We start from the raw sequence: 14,149 nt of genomic DNA, 5'->3' as shown, positions 1-14,149 counted from the left end.
ACACAACCAATGACTATACTGTATAATTCTGTGTGTTATGTGTTTGCTACTTCTTCTTATAAATAAAGCTTGATAAAAAAGATAATGAAATGACTCTTAGCTGCCCTCTACTGATATGAAACCATAATACATACATATATGAAACACGCAGTGTCCTGCAACCAGTGCAAATTTATCATTGACTTTGCCACTTGAGTTTGTAGTTTAAGTTTAATAGCTGCGAATACTGCTTTTCAGTAACATCTACACCGCAATAAATATGTGACAAATAAAAAAGGCTGCACCGCTCAACACTGACTTTTCACTCTCACATGAAACACTCCTGGTTGGCCAACAATTAAATCAAACGTGCTTCCGCGTTGAGAAACTCTCACGTGCTGTGTTGTGTTGAGAGGTGGCTAGGTCACAGCTAACTAATAAAGCGCCGTTTGATCTTGTGTTATCTTGTATATCAGTAAGATGAGTCCTCTGTGTGACTGCTGCGGTGAACACATCAGTAAACTGTATCAGCAGGTTTCTGTGATGAGAAAAGAAATCAAGAACCTGAGGTACGTTCACTGACTCAAATCTGCCAACTTAGTGGCCTCAACTGTAACTATATATTTGTGATATGGCAAATGTATCTCGTATCTTCTTTAGACACCAGCTTTTTCGGAAGCTTTATAAGTCTTATCTGACCTTGTTCTTTGTGAATGCAATTCGTAACATTTTGACTGGGAATGGACTTTTCTGTAACAGGCAGATGTTGGACAGTGCATGTAGAGCTCACCGTAAACATATGGCATCTCTTCAGTCTGCTGTGTCAAAGATTGGACTCTGTGACCCTGACAAAGACCATATACCAGCACCACCTTCACCAGCACCACCGCAGACTGCATTAGAGCGAGGTAATTACATATGTAATATGTAACCCTTTTAAATTGGTAGTTAGTAGTAACACCCACCCCTTTCCAAACTATTAGACATGAGGTAGAAATATTCTCCTTTGGTGCTGTGTGGCCATCAGTGGCACAGGACACACTGCACGGATAGAGGGAAGAATGGAGTCCAAATTCTGGATGCAAATGTGATAAACAGTCAATAGACTGAAAGTGTAAAGAGGCTGGCTTATAACAAGTATAGACTCCCTCAAAATCCACCATGAACTACTGTACTTTTGTGAAACCCAAGCTGAAGTTTTTGCAACATCCCTCACATCATTGACAACCCGTGGGTAGATATTAAACATGCTGTGCATGCAAGATGACTATCTCAGAACTTGATCTGCAGGAAGAGTGGATACAAATTCCTAAGAAGGCTCTTAGGATAAGGATAATTACCTTTATTGGCCAAGTATGTTACACACAAGGAATTTGTTTCCGGTACAGAACTGAGCTGACTACAAAAATTGTTTTCAAGCTGTGATATTAACCAAAAGGAGGGTTACTAAGTACTGACTTAGTGGTCAAACCTTTGCATACTGTTTTATTGTTAGAATTGTAAAGTCACTTAAAAGTACCATAAACAAAGACATAAAAGATTTTGAGAAGCCTACAAGAAGAAACCCTCTGCTGCATGGTAGCATTATGTTGTTGCATTTCATACTGTACAAATACATCACCTAGTAAAAGATAAGATAAAACTTTTATTCATCCTAAAGTAATGTTTTTGTACAGCATCTGAAGTAAGCAAGAGTCACCTGCGCATATGCAGGATCTCCATGCAAGCTCTCTGCTTTGTTTACTGTCTCTGTATGGGGATTGCTGAAAATACTATGAATATAGAAAATGACAGACCTTATGCTTTGATTGTTTTGGCACTTAAAAACATGCACAGAAAGGTGCATCTCTGTTACCATGGTCCAAATCACCACAACTTTTCTAGTTGTGTAATGTTACAGGAAATATCCAGACAGTCCCAATTGGTTACATCAGCTCCTGCTTCTCTGTGAAGAATGGGACACCCAGACAGCCCACCATCTGTGGCCCATCAAGAGCAGAACTGCGCATTCAGCAGAGCATCTTCAATAACCCAGGGCATGCTCTGGTGGGATTGGAACAGTACTCTCATGTTTGGTAGGTTACATAGAGTTGGTGTACTGCATATTTAATTTTATTTCTCTTTTTATGTCTAATGTGAACCTATAAAGCCATGTGAGACTGGAATTGTGATGAAGATTTGTATGAATAAATTAAGGCACACAATAAATCAGTGTTAGCGTTAGCAGAGAATTGCCTTACATCAAACCAGATGCTCCTTTTTCCTCGCTAAACTGTGTTATCCCGTAGCGGGAATGCGTTACATCACATGATGAGCTGTAGACAGGGAAGAGAAGACAAATCCAATATGTTTGACACTGTGAACGATATTCTGTGCCCTCCTGCAACTATTTTTCAAACATTGCTCTACCTACCCTATACGCCTAGTGCCAAATAGCAGTTGAGGCAGAAATAAATCACTTTGCAGCTGTTAGTTGCGGTTATTGGTTAAAACAGCTTATTGAGGAAAAGGGAGTGCTTAGTTTGATGCAAGGGATCTCACTGCTAATGCAAACACAGTAGAATCATTGTCACATGAGCCTGAGATTGCACAGGGGTCTAAATCACGCTCACAAAACAATTCATTGTGCAGCCCTAAAATATGTTATTTGTCACATTTTGAGTAATTTTTGTTATTTTTTCTTTGCCTTCTGATAGAAGTAGTACTCAGTGTAACAGAACAGACTCTGCACATATTTAGACTTTTTCATGACATCTCTGTTTTTCCCCCTTCTGTGTCTACAGGATCATCTTTGTCTTTCATAAAAATGGGCACTTGACTTATAAAGCCAAAGTGAAGCCTCCTAGACTCAATGGTCAGAGAGTTGGTGTGTACTCGACACGCAGTCCGCACCGACCAAATGCACTGGGCCTAACTCTGGCTAAGCTGGATAAAATTGTGGGTGAGTGTCAGTATTTGTGTGTTTGCTATTTTTGTGTGAGGAAATATGTACAGATGTGTTAGAATGTAAATGTCATGATTTGTAGACTGTACGTTTTATGCCAAATGCCAGTTAAATTAAATCTTTTGTATGTTTAGCTTTAACATCAACAAAACAAAACAAAAAAACAAAACAACACCAAAAACAAACAAACAAAAAAAGCAAAACAAATTGACTCTGCTTGATACTAACAAATGTGTTCCTCAATTTTTGTTTTCTAGGCGACACAATATTTCTGTCAGACATTGACATGATTGAAGGTACCCCAGTCCTGGACATTAAACCCTACATCCCAGAATATGACTCCCTCAATACCAGGGTTGTCATGGACTCTGATTCAAACCCAGACCAACCAAATGCAACTACTATAGAGGAGTCAAACATCTTAAACCTCTGTAACTATTCAGAGACAGATGCTCAGTCAACCTTTAAAGGGGAAAGACTTGAAGATGATGTGGAGAGTTTCCTCTCAAGAGTCAAATCTGAAGCTGATATTCTAGTCTCAGATTCATCTAGAGTCAATGCTCAGTTTTCCCTGTCCAAAGACCTTTACAGTGTGCTGGAAGGGGTCAAGGCCTATGTGAACCAAGGTGACTCTTGTCAAAGTGAGGACCAAGTTTCAGACTGCCCTAAAACCAAGCCTCCAGAGTTGACAGTTGACCACCCCTGCTATGGAGGGGAGACCTACAGTATCATTGCTGGCTGGATCAAAGAGCCTCCTGTTGGCATTCTGGATGTACGCTTTACCCCTCATGCTGAGAAGGAATTAGCAGAATTCCTTCCCGCACACCTGTCAGGTAATTCAGTTTCATATAATTTTGTGTTTTTCTTAAAGGGCCCGTGGCATGCTTTTCCTTGTTTTTTGACTAATCTACAATGGTGAATTATCATCTTAGACGTGACCCAAAGCTCAAAAAAATGCAGTGCTCGTACTAGTATTTCTATGAAGAAGCAACTTGATTTATACACATTTGGTAAACTGTCACTCGGGAGACTTTTTTTCTAACAAAATAAAGTATTACGTGAGAGTTTAGGGATCTCCTTAAATGGGCATAAAATCCAGGCTCATGTGAGCTTGTGGTGCCCCCACCATATTGGCAAAATGTTATATTGAATTGCTTGTTATGTGTATTTTAACAAAGCTTATGTAAAAAAAAAAGGCATCCAGGGTGCGATTCTAAAAGCGGAATTTTTCGACTATGACCAGAGGATGCTTGAAGCCAGTGTGTCTACTGCATGTGATGTGTTGCTGGTTAACAAGCCGATTAATGAGCCATGATGTTATTGTTGGAGCTACTATAACTGTTGGAATTAATTTCACTACTTTGGGATTGTATGCAATACGTCCACTACTTGGTCGGACTTAACTGTAAATTTAAAAAAATGCATGTTGCATGTTTGTTAATGCCTTGTTTCTGTAAGGTTAGCGAGAATTGTTGTAAGGCTGGAGAAGTTAATATGTCTGCATTATGCCAGTTAAAATATGGGGTTTCTTAATTACCTGCTTTGTTTAGTGTTACACATCTCTTTTCATTGGTACATATACCATTGTTTACCCATCTAGGAAGGAGAAATTCATGTTTATTAATGCTGTCTTCACAAACTATCTTCTTGTTTTAAAGAAGAGGCTTTCTGGCTCTGATTCTGAAACAATTACAAACTATTTGGAGTTATGAGGGGTGCCAAGCTAATTTAGAGGTACCCAAGATTAAACATTAAATGACTGGAAACAAGCAAAATGAGCATGCCATGGGCACTTTAAAGCCTTTTGTTTTCTTTTGTCCACAAGAGGGTGCTAAAAAATTAAAACAGTCATTGTGTCATCACTTGAATAAACAAACATATATGCAACACAGGACCCTGTGAAAGTGACAGACCCAAGTTCCAGTTTCTGTGCAGTCCAGAGGAGGCTGCTGCCGCCATCAGAGGGGTTCTGTCTGCAGATCCGCGGTCAGTCTATAGGAGGACACGCTGCAGAGACAGACTCTTTTTCTTCACCATCGACACGGCTGACATCACATGCTGGTTTGGACAAGGCTTTGCTGAGGTGTTGCAGGTCCGACCTGTCACGTGCCATATTGCCTCAATGTGAGAAACTCTTTCAGTGAAAGCTTTGCAGCACTATAGTGATGCTTTTTGGTAGACAATAGTTCATTTTTTATCTCTTGGTCCACTGCAAATCTAGTACATTTTAAACATCTTTATTTGAAATTTTAAAGACTTGCCTACTTGTCCCATACATCCTGATTATTTTGTTTACACACAGTTGTTCTAGGCAGGTATTGATCTATATTTTTGCTCACAGTATTGTTTTCTGTTACATTTATTGTTTGTCTTTATGTGGAAGACTGGACCTTTATTTACAGTGAAAAAATAAACTCAGTGATAACGAGTGAGTGGACATTTTTGTTTCTTGTTGTAACCCCCCCCAAACTAACTGTTAATAAATCACTCTCAAGCTATAACTTAAGAGGGTGCAGGAAAGAAAGCTACATTTTCTGACCATCAAAATCGCCCAAAAGTAGTGACATTAACGTCCTGTAGGGGGCAGCAGTACGTGGAAGTAGGCGATACGTCCAGCCATTGCTTCACTCAATAACCGAAGAAGATAAAGGCCCAATAGCAAGGCTAACATTTGTGTTTTGAATGAAACGCGGTTGATGGCCGTTCAGGGAATTTGGCTTTCCTCATTCATGTCACTTTTTCAGCATTGGATATCGGTGGTTGTTAACGTTTAGTAGGTAATGTGGGAAAAGAATTGTTTGGTTAGAATACAATGTCTTTTAGTTGCCGTTGTGTTAATTTACCTAACGGCTTTGGTAACCCTTTCTTTAAACTACGAGTTTGCTAGTCTAACGTTTAAGTCCTTGCCGAAATTGCTAATTTAGTGTTAACATTAACGCTAATGTTACTTTATACAACTATGTTAGGGGTGGTTCATTTTTAGAGCGTATGAATATGCTAACAAGCCCGCTGTTGGACAGCTGCATGTAACCTAAGTTAGTAACGTTATTAGCCGTTTAGCAAGCTAACTTGGTTAGCGTTAATAAGGCTTGGTGTCAGACACCAAGCAGTTTAGTCAGCATAAAACACGTTTAATGGGAAATTGTTTGTTCTCATTTACAGTTCCTAGCACTCCAGAGTAATGTCATCCAAGAAGTCAGGTTTCAGTGGGGAAGGCTTGGTAAGACTTTTGCACTCTGCAGTTTACAGTGTTAAATCATGACTTGGCTAATAATAATTTGTACAACTTTTGTTATGCTTAGCCTTCCAGCAGATATGGGGAGCGTACCCCTCTGCGAAGTCTGGAGAATGAAATGCTAAACCTGTCAACTTCATCATCTAGGCTGAAATCAAAATCACTCTCAAGTACTGATGTGGAAATGACAAAAGTGCGTTTACATCAATATTTAGAAACACTAATAATGCTTGCAGTGTCTTTGAGATTGTTTGTAACACTCTGTCCTTTTTAATCAACAGGGCAATGTTTGTTGTGACTCAGAGCCACACTTGAACTCTTATCCATTCACCGAATTTATAACAAATGATATGACAACTGCTGAGACAGCTTGTGGACTTGGAGATGTAACATTGAAATCCTTCATCTGTGCTGGTGGTGAGGTTGAGATTTCAGCCTCTTCAGTGTGTGCAGAAGAAAGCATTGTTTTGCCTAAGGATCAAACTGTTCAAAACATGTGTGAAACAGAAGATGCAGTCACTTCTGACAATATGGTAATGCATTCATGCAGTGACCACGTAGAACATCCTTATTTCAATCCTGACATGAAAGATGCTTCCTCAGTTGACCAGTTAATTGGTGCCACATACTTCAGTAAAGATCCCAGCACTACCCTGGGCTCTGGTTACCTGGCTGATAAATGTGTCACGCAAGATTCAGGAGAGAATGGATCAGAAAAGCCTGCTAACGGACTGAGTGATTTAACCTTTAAATCATTTAACTGCACAGGCGGTGAGATTGAAATTTCAGATGGCACCCGACTTGCTGATGAGACTGTTCCTCTGCCTGCCAACCACATTCTGACCAGCACGGAGTCAAACAGTTATGATGTAGACCCAAGTAATTTAACTGGTGACCATGAAGTACAAAATGGTAGTGATCATTTAGATCATCCATATTGTAATATTGAAAGTTATTCATCAGCTCCAAATGGAAACTCATCCACTTCCCAGGAACAGTTGCTATGCAGCATTGAGGCTATGGATGAGGCTAAACAGGCTAGCTTTGTGGTAGCTGATAGCCATATTGGCAGACAAGAAGCTGTTACATTTGGCTCTTTCAACAGAGCAGGGGATGAGATCAAAAACCCGATGATGAAGAAGGCCTCCCCTCTTCCTCAGGACCAGTCTGTGATTTGTCAGCCCCTGGAAAACAACACTGTACATACTTCTGTTACACAGGAGCACATCCAAGATGACTATGTACAACTTAACTGCCACATGGGAGTTAAACTCGTAGATTCTCACCCATCAGCTTTCAGTACAGTTTCATTGAGTAACACATCCTTGAAGGCCTTGAATAATGAATTTGTTAAATGTCAAGTGCAAGAAACATTAAAGCACCCAATCCATTCTGAGGATAGTGCATTGCCTTCAGTGCCTCAAGAAACGGTGTCTTCTGATTCCAGCCAACCCGTTGCTTTAGCAGGGACTCCCACATCAGTGGAAGTGCAGCAGCATTATCTGGAACTTGTCCCTCGAGATTTTTCCAGCAGTGAATCCAGTAAGACAAAAGACAGTGCCCTTGGCTCATCTGGAGATAGACCTGTTCTTTGTAACTTTGCAGAAAAACTTTGTGCAGAGAATTTGACTGATGCTTTTAAAGTGCTATCAGAGTGTCCCTCAGTAGCATCAGCTTTGCAGGTTGGACTCCTCACTCCAGTTATGAGGAGAATCTCTCTAGCCACTTTAAAGACTCCCAGGGTTCCCAATGTGGACCAGTTTTTTGATGACTCCGCTCTTGAGGGTGAAAAGAGCTTAATGGCTCCTCTTAATTTTGACCCTGCTGGGTTATGGGCAGAACCACTGGACAGCCCATTGTCTTGTCCTCTGTTCAATTCTACAGCAATAGGTCACAAGCCTCAGTTTGGCCCAGTCACTGAGCAAGTTGAAGGTGAGAGTGGGAAGCCCTGTGCTGTGTCTCTGTCTGAAGTAGAAAAGCCGGCTCTGGATACTCCATTGATTCCAGATGGATCCCTTCAGCAGCAGCTCCGGCAGATGGCAGAGTTCCTCATCTTGGCATCTGGAAAGATGGGTCTGACTGCTAGCTCTGCTCCTGTTCCACTTCCTCCTGCCATCATGGTCTCATCAGCACAAGCTACTCCTGTAGAATCTCACAGTGTTTGTGTGGGCACCACCACCCTGAAACTAAAAGACCACAGCGTTAATACATCTGGCATATTTCAGAGAAAGAGGGATTTCTGTGTCGTCGATTCCTGCACTCTTACTGACCCTCTCCTGTGGAAGTAAGTGTTTGGTATGGATTTATTATTTAAAAATAAAGCCTGTGAATATACCAACTAATTCTGCTTTCTGTGATTTATTCCTGGCTTTCACTGTTCCCTTCTGTTGATCTGGTCTCAGTGTACCTCCCGGCAGCTTAGAGTGTCTCCCCAGGCTAGAGTTGGAGCAGAGGTTAAGGTCTAGCATGATCATGGTGGAGGCCCTAGTGCAGCAGTTGGCTGCAGCCAGAGCACATGGATATCCTTCAATGGGCCCTGCACCTTCAGATCTCAGGGAGAAACTAGTGCAGACAGACCACACTGAACTCAGTCAGGTAAGGACACATTGAGACATTTAAACAGTGGGAGATGTGAACTGTTTACAGGTGGTACTTTGAACATTTGTTTCTTTGTGAGGATTGCATAAGTTTTATTGGTTTCATGCACTGATTTTTTTCACAGAGGCCACAATTTCTGTTTTAATGGGAATATTTTTGTATTTTATATAGACCACAATATATCGAAATCTTTACATGGAGGCAATGAGCCGCATTAGTGAGTTGGAGCTGGATGGAAGTTCTTTGCAGAACCTCATTCATTGTATGCAGAACATGAGGGGCACAATGGTGAGAGACGAACACTGATAAAACATGTTCCTAGCTATTTAAACTTTACAGCAGTTGTAAAAGTTAGTTAATTGATTGGTGTATTGCTGTTTTTTTTTTTTTTTTTTTAACAGTAGATTAGTAATCTTTAATTTTTGTCTGACCAACAGTCTGTAAGCTAAAGACACTGCCATGGGCTCTGAGAAATTGTGCCCTTTTTTTTTTTATTTTTTTATTTTTTTACATTTTAAAGTGGCATATCAGCATGTTTTAGGGTCTTCTTAAACATGTATGTAAATTGTGTAAAATCATTAACAATGAAGTGTGCTTTTGTTCCACCAGACTTCTGTGAGTAGTGACATGGATGCTGCTCTCTCTAACATGAAGCAAATTGGAGATATTGTCAGAGAGGACCATCAAAGCCTTGTTTCACATGTATGTAACCACATCTCTTACAGGTTTTACTCGTATAATGTCAACAGTATGCTTGTAAACAGTCATCAGGCAATTATATTAAAGTACGTGTTTTTTTGTTTTTTGTTTTTGTTTTTTGGCTGTAATAATGGTGCATGTGAATGTGCTGTAGCTGATATTCTCTCTGTTGTTTAGCATAGTCAGATGAAGTGTCTATTTGAGAAAACCAAGGCGATACAAACCAGAATGATGCAGAAGGTCAAAGATGCTCTTCACCAAAGAAATGACATGAGGATGCAGATGGAGGGAGCCTTCACAGACAAGGAGGCGGTAAGTACAGTGACTAATTGCTGTAATTATGTGGCCTAAGTAGTTTAATGTATGTTTTGTTTTTAGCCACTTGACCATTCCAATCCTAGTTCAAGTGTCTCAACTGCAGGTGACAATGCAAAATACTTTTGTGGTTTGTGTACTTCTGAACACTAGGGCTGTAATTTGTCGTGGTTTTTTTGTGGAATCATAAGATAAAATTATAAATGAATAATGTCTGTGCTGTCGTTGAGTTAGGAGCAAGCTGAAGTGATTAAACAAATTTAATGAAGTGAGGTATCACAGGCCTGTAAATGCATACTGTTTTATATAGCAGGAGTGGGAGTTTTCCTCCACTGTTGCACCTGAATACCAGCATTATGGAGAATATTCAAAGTGCTTTCACAAGTAAAATTTTCAGGTTTTTACTAGTGATATCCTTTTTGCTTTTATAGTATTCTTTATTCCAGGTGCATTAAGTATTTCTGTAATTGTTGTTTCCAGGCCCTCAGTGCAATGGAAAAACTGAGGACGCATTGTTCCACAGAAATCTCAAAGCTAGAAAAGTGTGTGGGGTCTCAGCAAGAACTCTTGGCTGTCCTAAACCAGGTTTACCCACAACAGGCAAGAGCAAAAAGTAGTATTATAACTTACTGAGCATAATGTCTTTCAGATTGTCTAATTTTATGTTGTCGTCTCTCGCTCCCCCCCCCCCCTTTCTTTAATGCAGGTTGCATTAAACCAGGCCAATAGTGAAACGCTGAACTCTGCCTCTGATCTTTTGTCCCAGACTATAGAGGAACAATCCAGTTTGATGAAAGAAGTATGTTCAGTATGCTTTAGAAGTGATTCAAACACTGTAGACTTGTGAATACCTTCACACATTAGGTTGTGATTTACTAAAATCACATTGTGTCTGAAGGACTTAAATTTGATATGACTGAGTAGTAACAGTGTTCATATGATTTAAATCCCTTGCGTGGTGTTTTAATGGAGACTGCCTTCAGAACTTTACGTTAAATACAGTGGTCATGTTGCTGACTGTTTTATGTATTCATCTTCTCACAGCTATGCACAGCCAGAGGCTTTCTGCAGAAAACGGTTCCCATGCTTCTGAAGCTGAATGAGAGGGCAGCGGCTGCTTTGAGAGAAAGAGCTGAGCATATTTCTGCAAGAGATCAAGCTGTTGAAGAGAGCGAGCAGGTCAGCCTTTTATAATTTCATTGTGCAGCACAGTATTTGTCTTAATAGACTAATGATCGTTAAACATCATGAAGATATTTTAGTTTAATAAACTTGTACTTAACAGACCAAAGAAGAATTGAACCAAGCTAATTTGGATCTCCAAACTGCCAGAGAACAGATTGGTGATTTGAATCTGCAGGTGACAATTCTGACCTCAGGTAAAAACTGAAATAAATATTTAACTTGCATTGGTTCTAAATAGTCAAAATAGTTTTCTTCTTTTCAGCCTATAAAATAGCTGTTTTTCTTTTTATTACATTTCAGAGATGGGTGTGCTGCGCAAGAAGCTAACAGAAAGAGAAGAAGAGAGGGGTCAGCTGGAGAGGAAGGTGACAGAGTTGTCTGCTACAGTTTCCTCCACATTAGCCTCCTACGCTTTCCTGGAGCAGGCCTTTGCTGCCGAGACTACCAAGTATGGTCGCCACAACAACACAACTCTTTTGATTGCATATAGGAATAGAGAATGAAACAAATACTGTAGTAGTGAAGCATTCTTATCAAGGGGATAATTGAAGAAGCACAAACAAAAATACAGCATGTTTGTGCTAAAATCTTGTTGTTTCAGGTTGCAGCAGTCATGGAAGGACATCCAGCAAGCCAAGGACAGAGTCAATGTGTAAGTGGTAGCCCTGATTTTCAATAGAAAATCAAGCAAACATTTCAGGTTGAAATGATATGAAAGGCAAAATGATTGAAAAGTTACTACATTCTTTTTTTTTTATATATCTTGTTAACTTTGTATTTAATCCTAAATATATGCGTAGGCATTTGGGTATCCACACTTTTTGGTTTCTTATACATTTTGGTTAGAAGGGAAGTTGACCTATGTCCATATTTGTATTATGCCAGGAGAATGGGACAGATAAGCAACCTCCCTGCTACACCTCTATAAATGTTAGAGAAAATACTGCAACTAATTTCGGTGCCTGTGTTTTGGTTATGTCCAGGTTGGAGATGTCACTAGGTCAATCAGAGCAGCGTGTGTGTGAGTTGAGTCAGGCTCTGTTGCAGAGTGAGGAACAGCTGAGTCAGTTGCAGACCCTCTCACAAACTCAGAGAAGAGAGATCCAGCAGCTCCAAGATGTCTGTGCACAACTCAGTGGTGTACGGGAAATGAACGAGGTTAGAATGCGTGTTATTCATAAGTGTAACTTGTGATTCTTGGCTTAGAAAGTTTGTCATATTTTTCCTTGTATGTTTTCTCATGCATGTTCTCAGTCAGCTGAAGTCTGAGCAGATTACCTGAAAAGGTTTGTGAGCAAAGCAAACCATTTAGCCTCTGCTAAGTCCAGCCTTGGTTTAGAGAGTGCATACGTTCTTACATAACATACATCGTTGATTATCACACATAAAAGTATCAACTGTGTGTGTGTGTGTGTGTGTGTGTGAGAACTTTTTAAGCAAAGTTCTGAGCATCCCACACAACTGAATAGTTATTGCAAGTGAATTAAAATGACTTTTGAATCCTCTTTGCTGTATTGATCTGCAGGTTTGTTTTTTTGTTTATTTATTTATTTTTTTTTACTGTCAGGTGTTGTCATCATAGGAATAGTATGTTTGGTTTGGATTTCTGGTTTCATTTCTTGTTCTCTGTGTGTCTCAGTTCTTACAGATGGAGAATGAGTTGGCGAGGGAGCAAGTGGCTGAAAGTGAGTGTCTTCTGAGGGCCAACCTGCAGGGGCTCCGTGAAAGAAACATCCAGTGTGAAGATCTGAAAGGCGAACTTAGTCAACTTCAGTAAGTGAAGTTAATGTGCACAGTAGCACTGCTGCTAAAACAAATCTTGGGGGAAGCATTGAGTGGTCTTCTTCTTTTTTTTTTGCATAAAGCTAGAAACCACAATTGATTAGTTCAGTGTGCCATTATGTTCATATTATTTCTTTCATAGTTCTTTTTACTCATTTCAGATAGGGGAGTGTGATATCAACAAAAAATGATATCTGGCTAGTTTTTGGGATTTTGTCTAACAATAAGCTATATTTTGCATCCATCATAAAAATGTTTTTGTCTTACTAGGTCACTCTTGTTAATACCTCAAGTATAACGATACACAAGCATTGAAATTGCTTTTCCCAAATGATCTCGCTAAGGTTTGCTGAGTGTGTTTTTGTGCTGGTACCTTGGCTGGTTTAGTCCTGTTGTGGGCACCTGACTCCTGAACCTTTAGTCTTCTTCAGACTTTGTGGTGGTTAGTTTGTGCGCACATGATGAAACAAACTGTCAAGTCTTTATTGGTAACCCATTTCTGACATAGTCTGCAGATTGCTGTCTTTTTTTTTTTTTTTTTAGCAAGATCTGAGCTAAAATACCTCCGTCCAAGTGATGATCCACGTCTAGTAATTAAAATAGCAAAATAGATTGAGGTTTTTGCTGTCTGTATTTTGTCTCTTGGCGCTGTCTGTTCACTCATTTTGCTAGTGCATTTTTACCAGCTATACTAGTGTAACTTGTGGTGTGGTGATCATGTAGCATGTGGGCAGAAGTCTGCCCAGCTAGGCTACATGATGCTGGGAATGTGTGGACTTTGTTTTTGTAAAGTGAATGACGTACTCTATAATGCCAGCTGAAGCATCATCAAAACTACTCTTCATTTTAGGCATATTAAACACTTTAAAAATCCCCCACGCCACCCTGTATCAATCCTAGCATTATAATTCCAGTGTTTCCCTCTCCCACCCCATCTCCCCATGCTGTCACAGAGGTTGGTGTTGTTGTCATCTTGCTGCCCTTATTAGTCTGTCATACAGTGATTGTGCAAGAAATCAAAAGGCAGGTGTAAAAACCCTGTTGACTGTTTGACGGTCACCATGACATCTGCCACCATGGAGGTTTGTGCAACCGGACAAAGTTAAACCAGGTTCAACAGGAGCCACAGGTCCAATTCCAGAGCAGTGCACTGAGAGATAAGAGAAGAGCAGCTCCACACCAAAGACTATAATCACTGCTTTAACAGGAAATCATTTATTGGGCTGCCATCTAAGAGCTACTTTATTATTACTGCATTTGTTGTCATCTGCCGTTTTGAGTTTTGTTGATCTTATTCCTTGCCTATCAAGGTTTTCAGTATATAATATCCTTAAAGCAACTAATTTCTTTTCAGTCTATTGCGGCTCAAAACAAACTGACACCATAAGCCACTCCTAACCGCTATTTGCTCC

The 14,149-nt window shown here is 40.0% G+C and overlaps 2 protein-coding genes across 3 annotated transcripts in view; both read left to right on the top strand.

The window, feature by feature from the left end:
• The first annotated feature begins 339 nt into the window (after positions 1 to 339).
• trmo (tRNA methyltransferase O) lies at positions 340 to 5,352 on the top strand. The gene is made up of 6 exons (XM_020591801.1): positions 340 to 548; positions 739 to 887; positions 1,880 to 2,054; positions 2,763 to 2,920; positions 3,181 to 3,756; positions 4,816 to 5,352. The coding sequence occupies exons 1-6, from the start codon at positions 460 to 462 to the stop codon at positions 5,049 to 5,051; spliced, it is 1,383 nt and encodes a 460-aa protein (XP_020447457.1). The 5' UTR covers positions 340 to 459; the 3' UTR covers positions 5,052 to 5,352.
• Positions 5,353 to 5,584: 232 nt separating this feature from the next.
• Positions 5,585 to 14,149, top strand: part of spag5 (sperm associated antigen 5) — a 13,597-nt gene continuing 5,032 nt past the window's right edge. The window contains exons 1-16 of one of the 2 annotated variants that reach the window (XM_020591847.1): positions 5,585 to 5,700; positions 6,086 to 6,143; positions 6,226 to 6,351; positions 6,440 to 8,442; positions 8,561 to 8,753; positions 8,928 to 9,044; positions 9,366 to 9,458; positions 9,633 to 9,767; positions 10,251 to 10,370; positions 10,477 to 10,569; positions 10,815 to 10,949; positions 11,056 to 11,149; positions 11,256 to 11,403; positions 11,557 to 11,607; positions 11,939 to 12,113; positions 12,595 to 12,728. In XM_020591847.1, coding sequence (XP_020447503.1) covers positions 6,105 to 6,143; positions 6,226 to 6,351; positions 6,440 to 8,442; positions 8,561 to 8,753; positions 8,928 to 9,044; positions 9,366 to 9,458; positions 9,633 to 9,767; positions 10,251 to 10,370; positions 10,477 to 10,569; positions 10,815 to 10,949; positions 11,056 to 11,149; positions 11,256 to 11,403; positions 11,557 to 11,607; positions 11,939 to 12,113; positions 12,595 to 12,728 — 3,656 coding nt within the window. In that variant the 5' untranslated portion in view covers positions 5,585 to 5,700; positions 6,086 to 6,104. Of the gene's footprint in view, positions 5,701 to 5,768; positions 5,959 to 6,085; positions 6,144 to 6,225; positions 6,352 to 6,439; positions 8,443 to 8,560; positions 8,754 to 8,927; positions 9,045 to 9,365; positions 9,459 to 9,632; positions 9,768 to 10,250; positions 10,371 to 10,476; positions 10,570 to 10,814; positions 10,950 to 11,055; positions 11,150 to 11,255; positions 11,404 to 11,556; positions 11,608 to 11,938; positions 12,114 to 12,594; positions 12,729 to 14,149 lie in introns of those variants that run through there. The other variant, XM_020591848.1, reaches the window with a different exon arrangement.

This window comes from Monopterus albus, unplaced genomic scaffold, assembly GCF_001952655.1.
Source record: "Monopterus albus unplaced genomic scaffold, M_albus_1.0 scaffold15.1, whole genome shotgun sequence".
NCBI lineage: Eukaryota > Metazoa > Chordata > Actinopteri > Synbranchiformes > Synbranchidae > Monopterus > Monopterus albus.
Note: the sequence above shows the minus strand (reverse complement) of the source record. Positions and strands in the feature narration are given on the sequence as shown.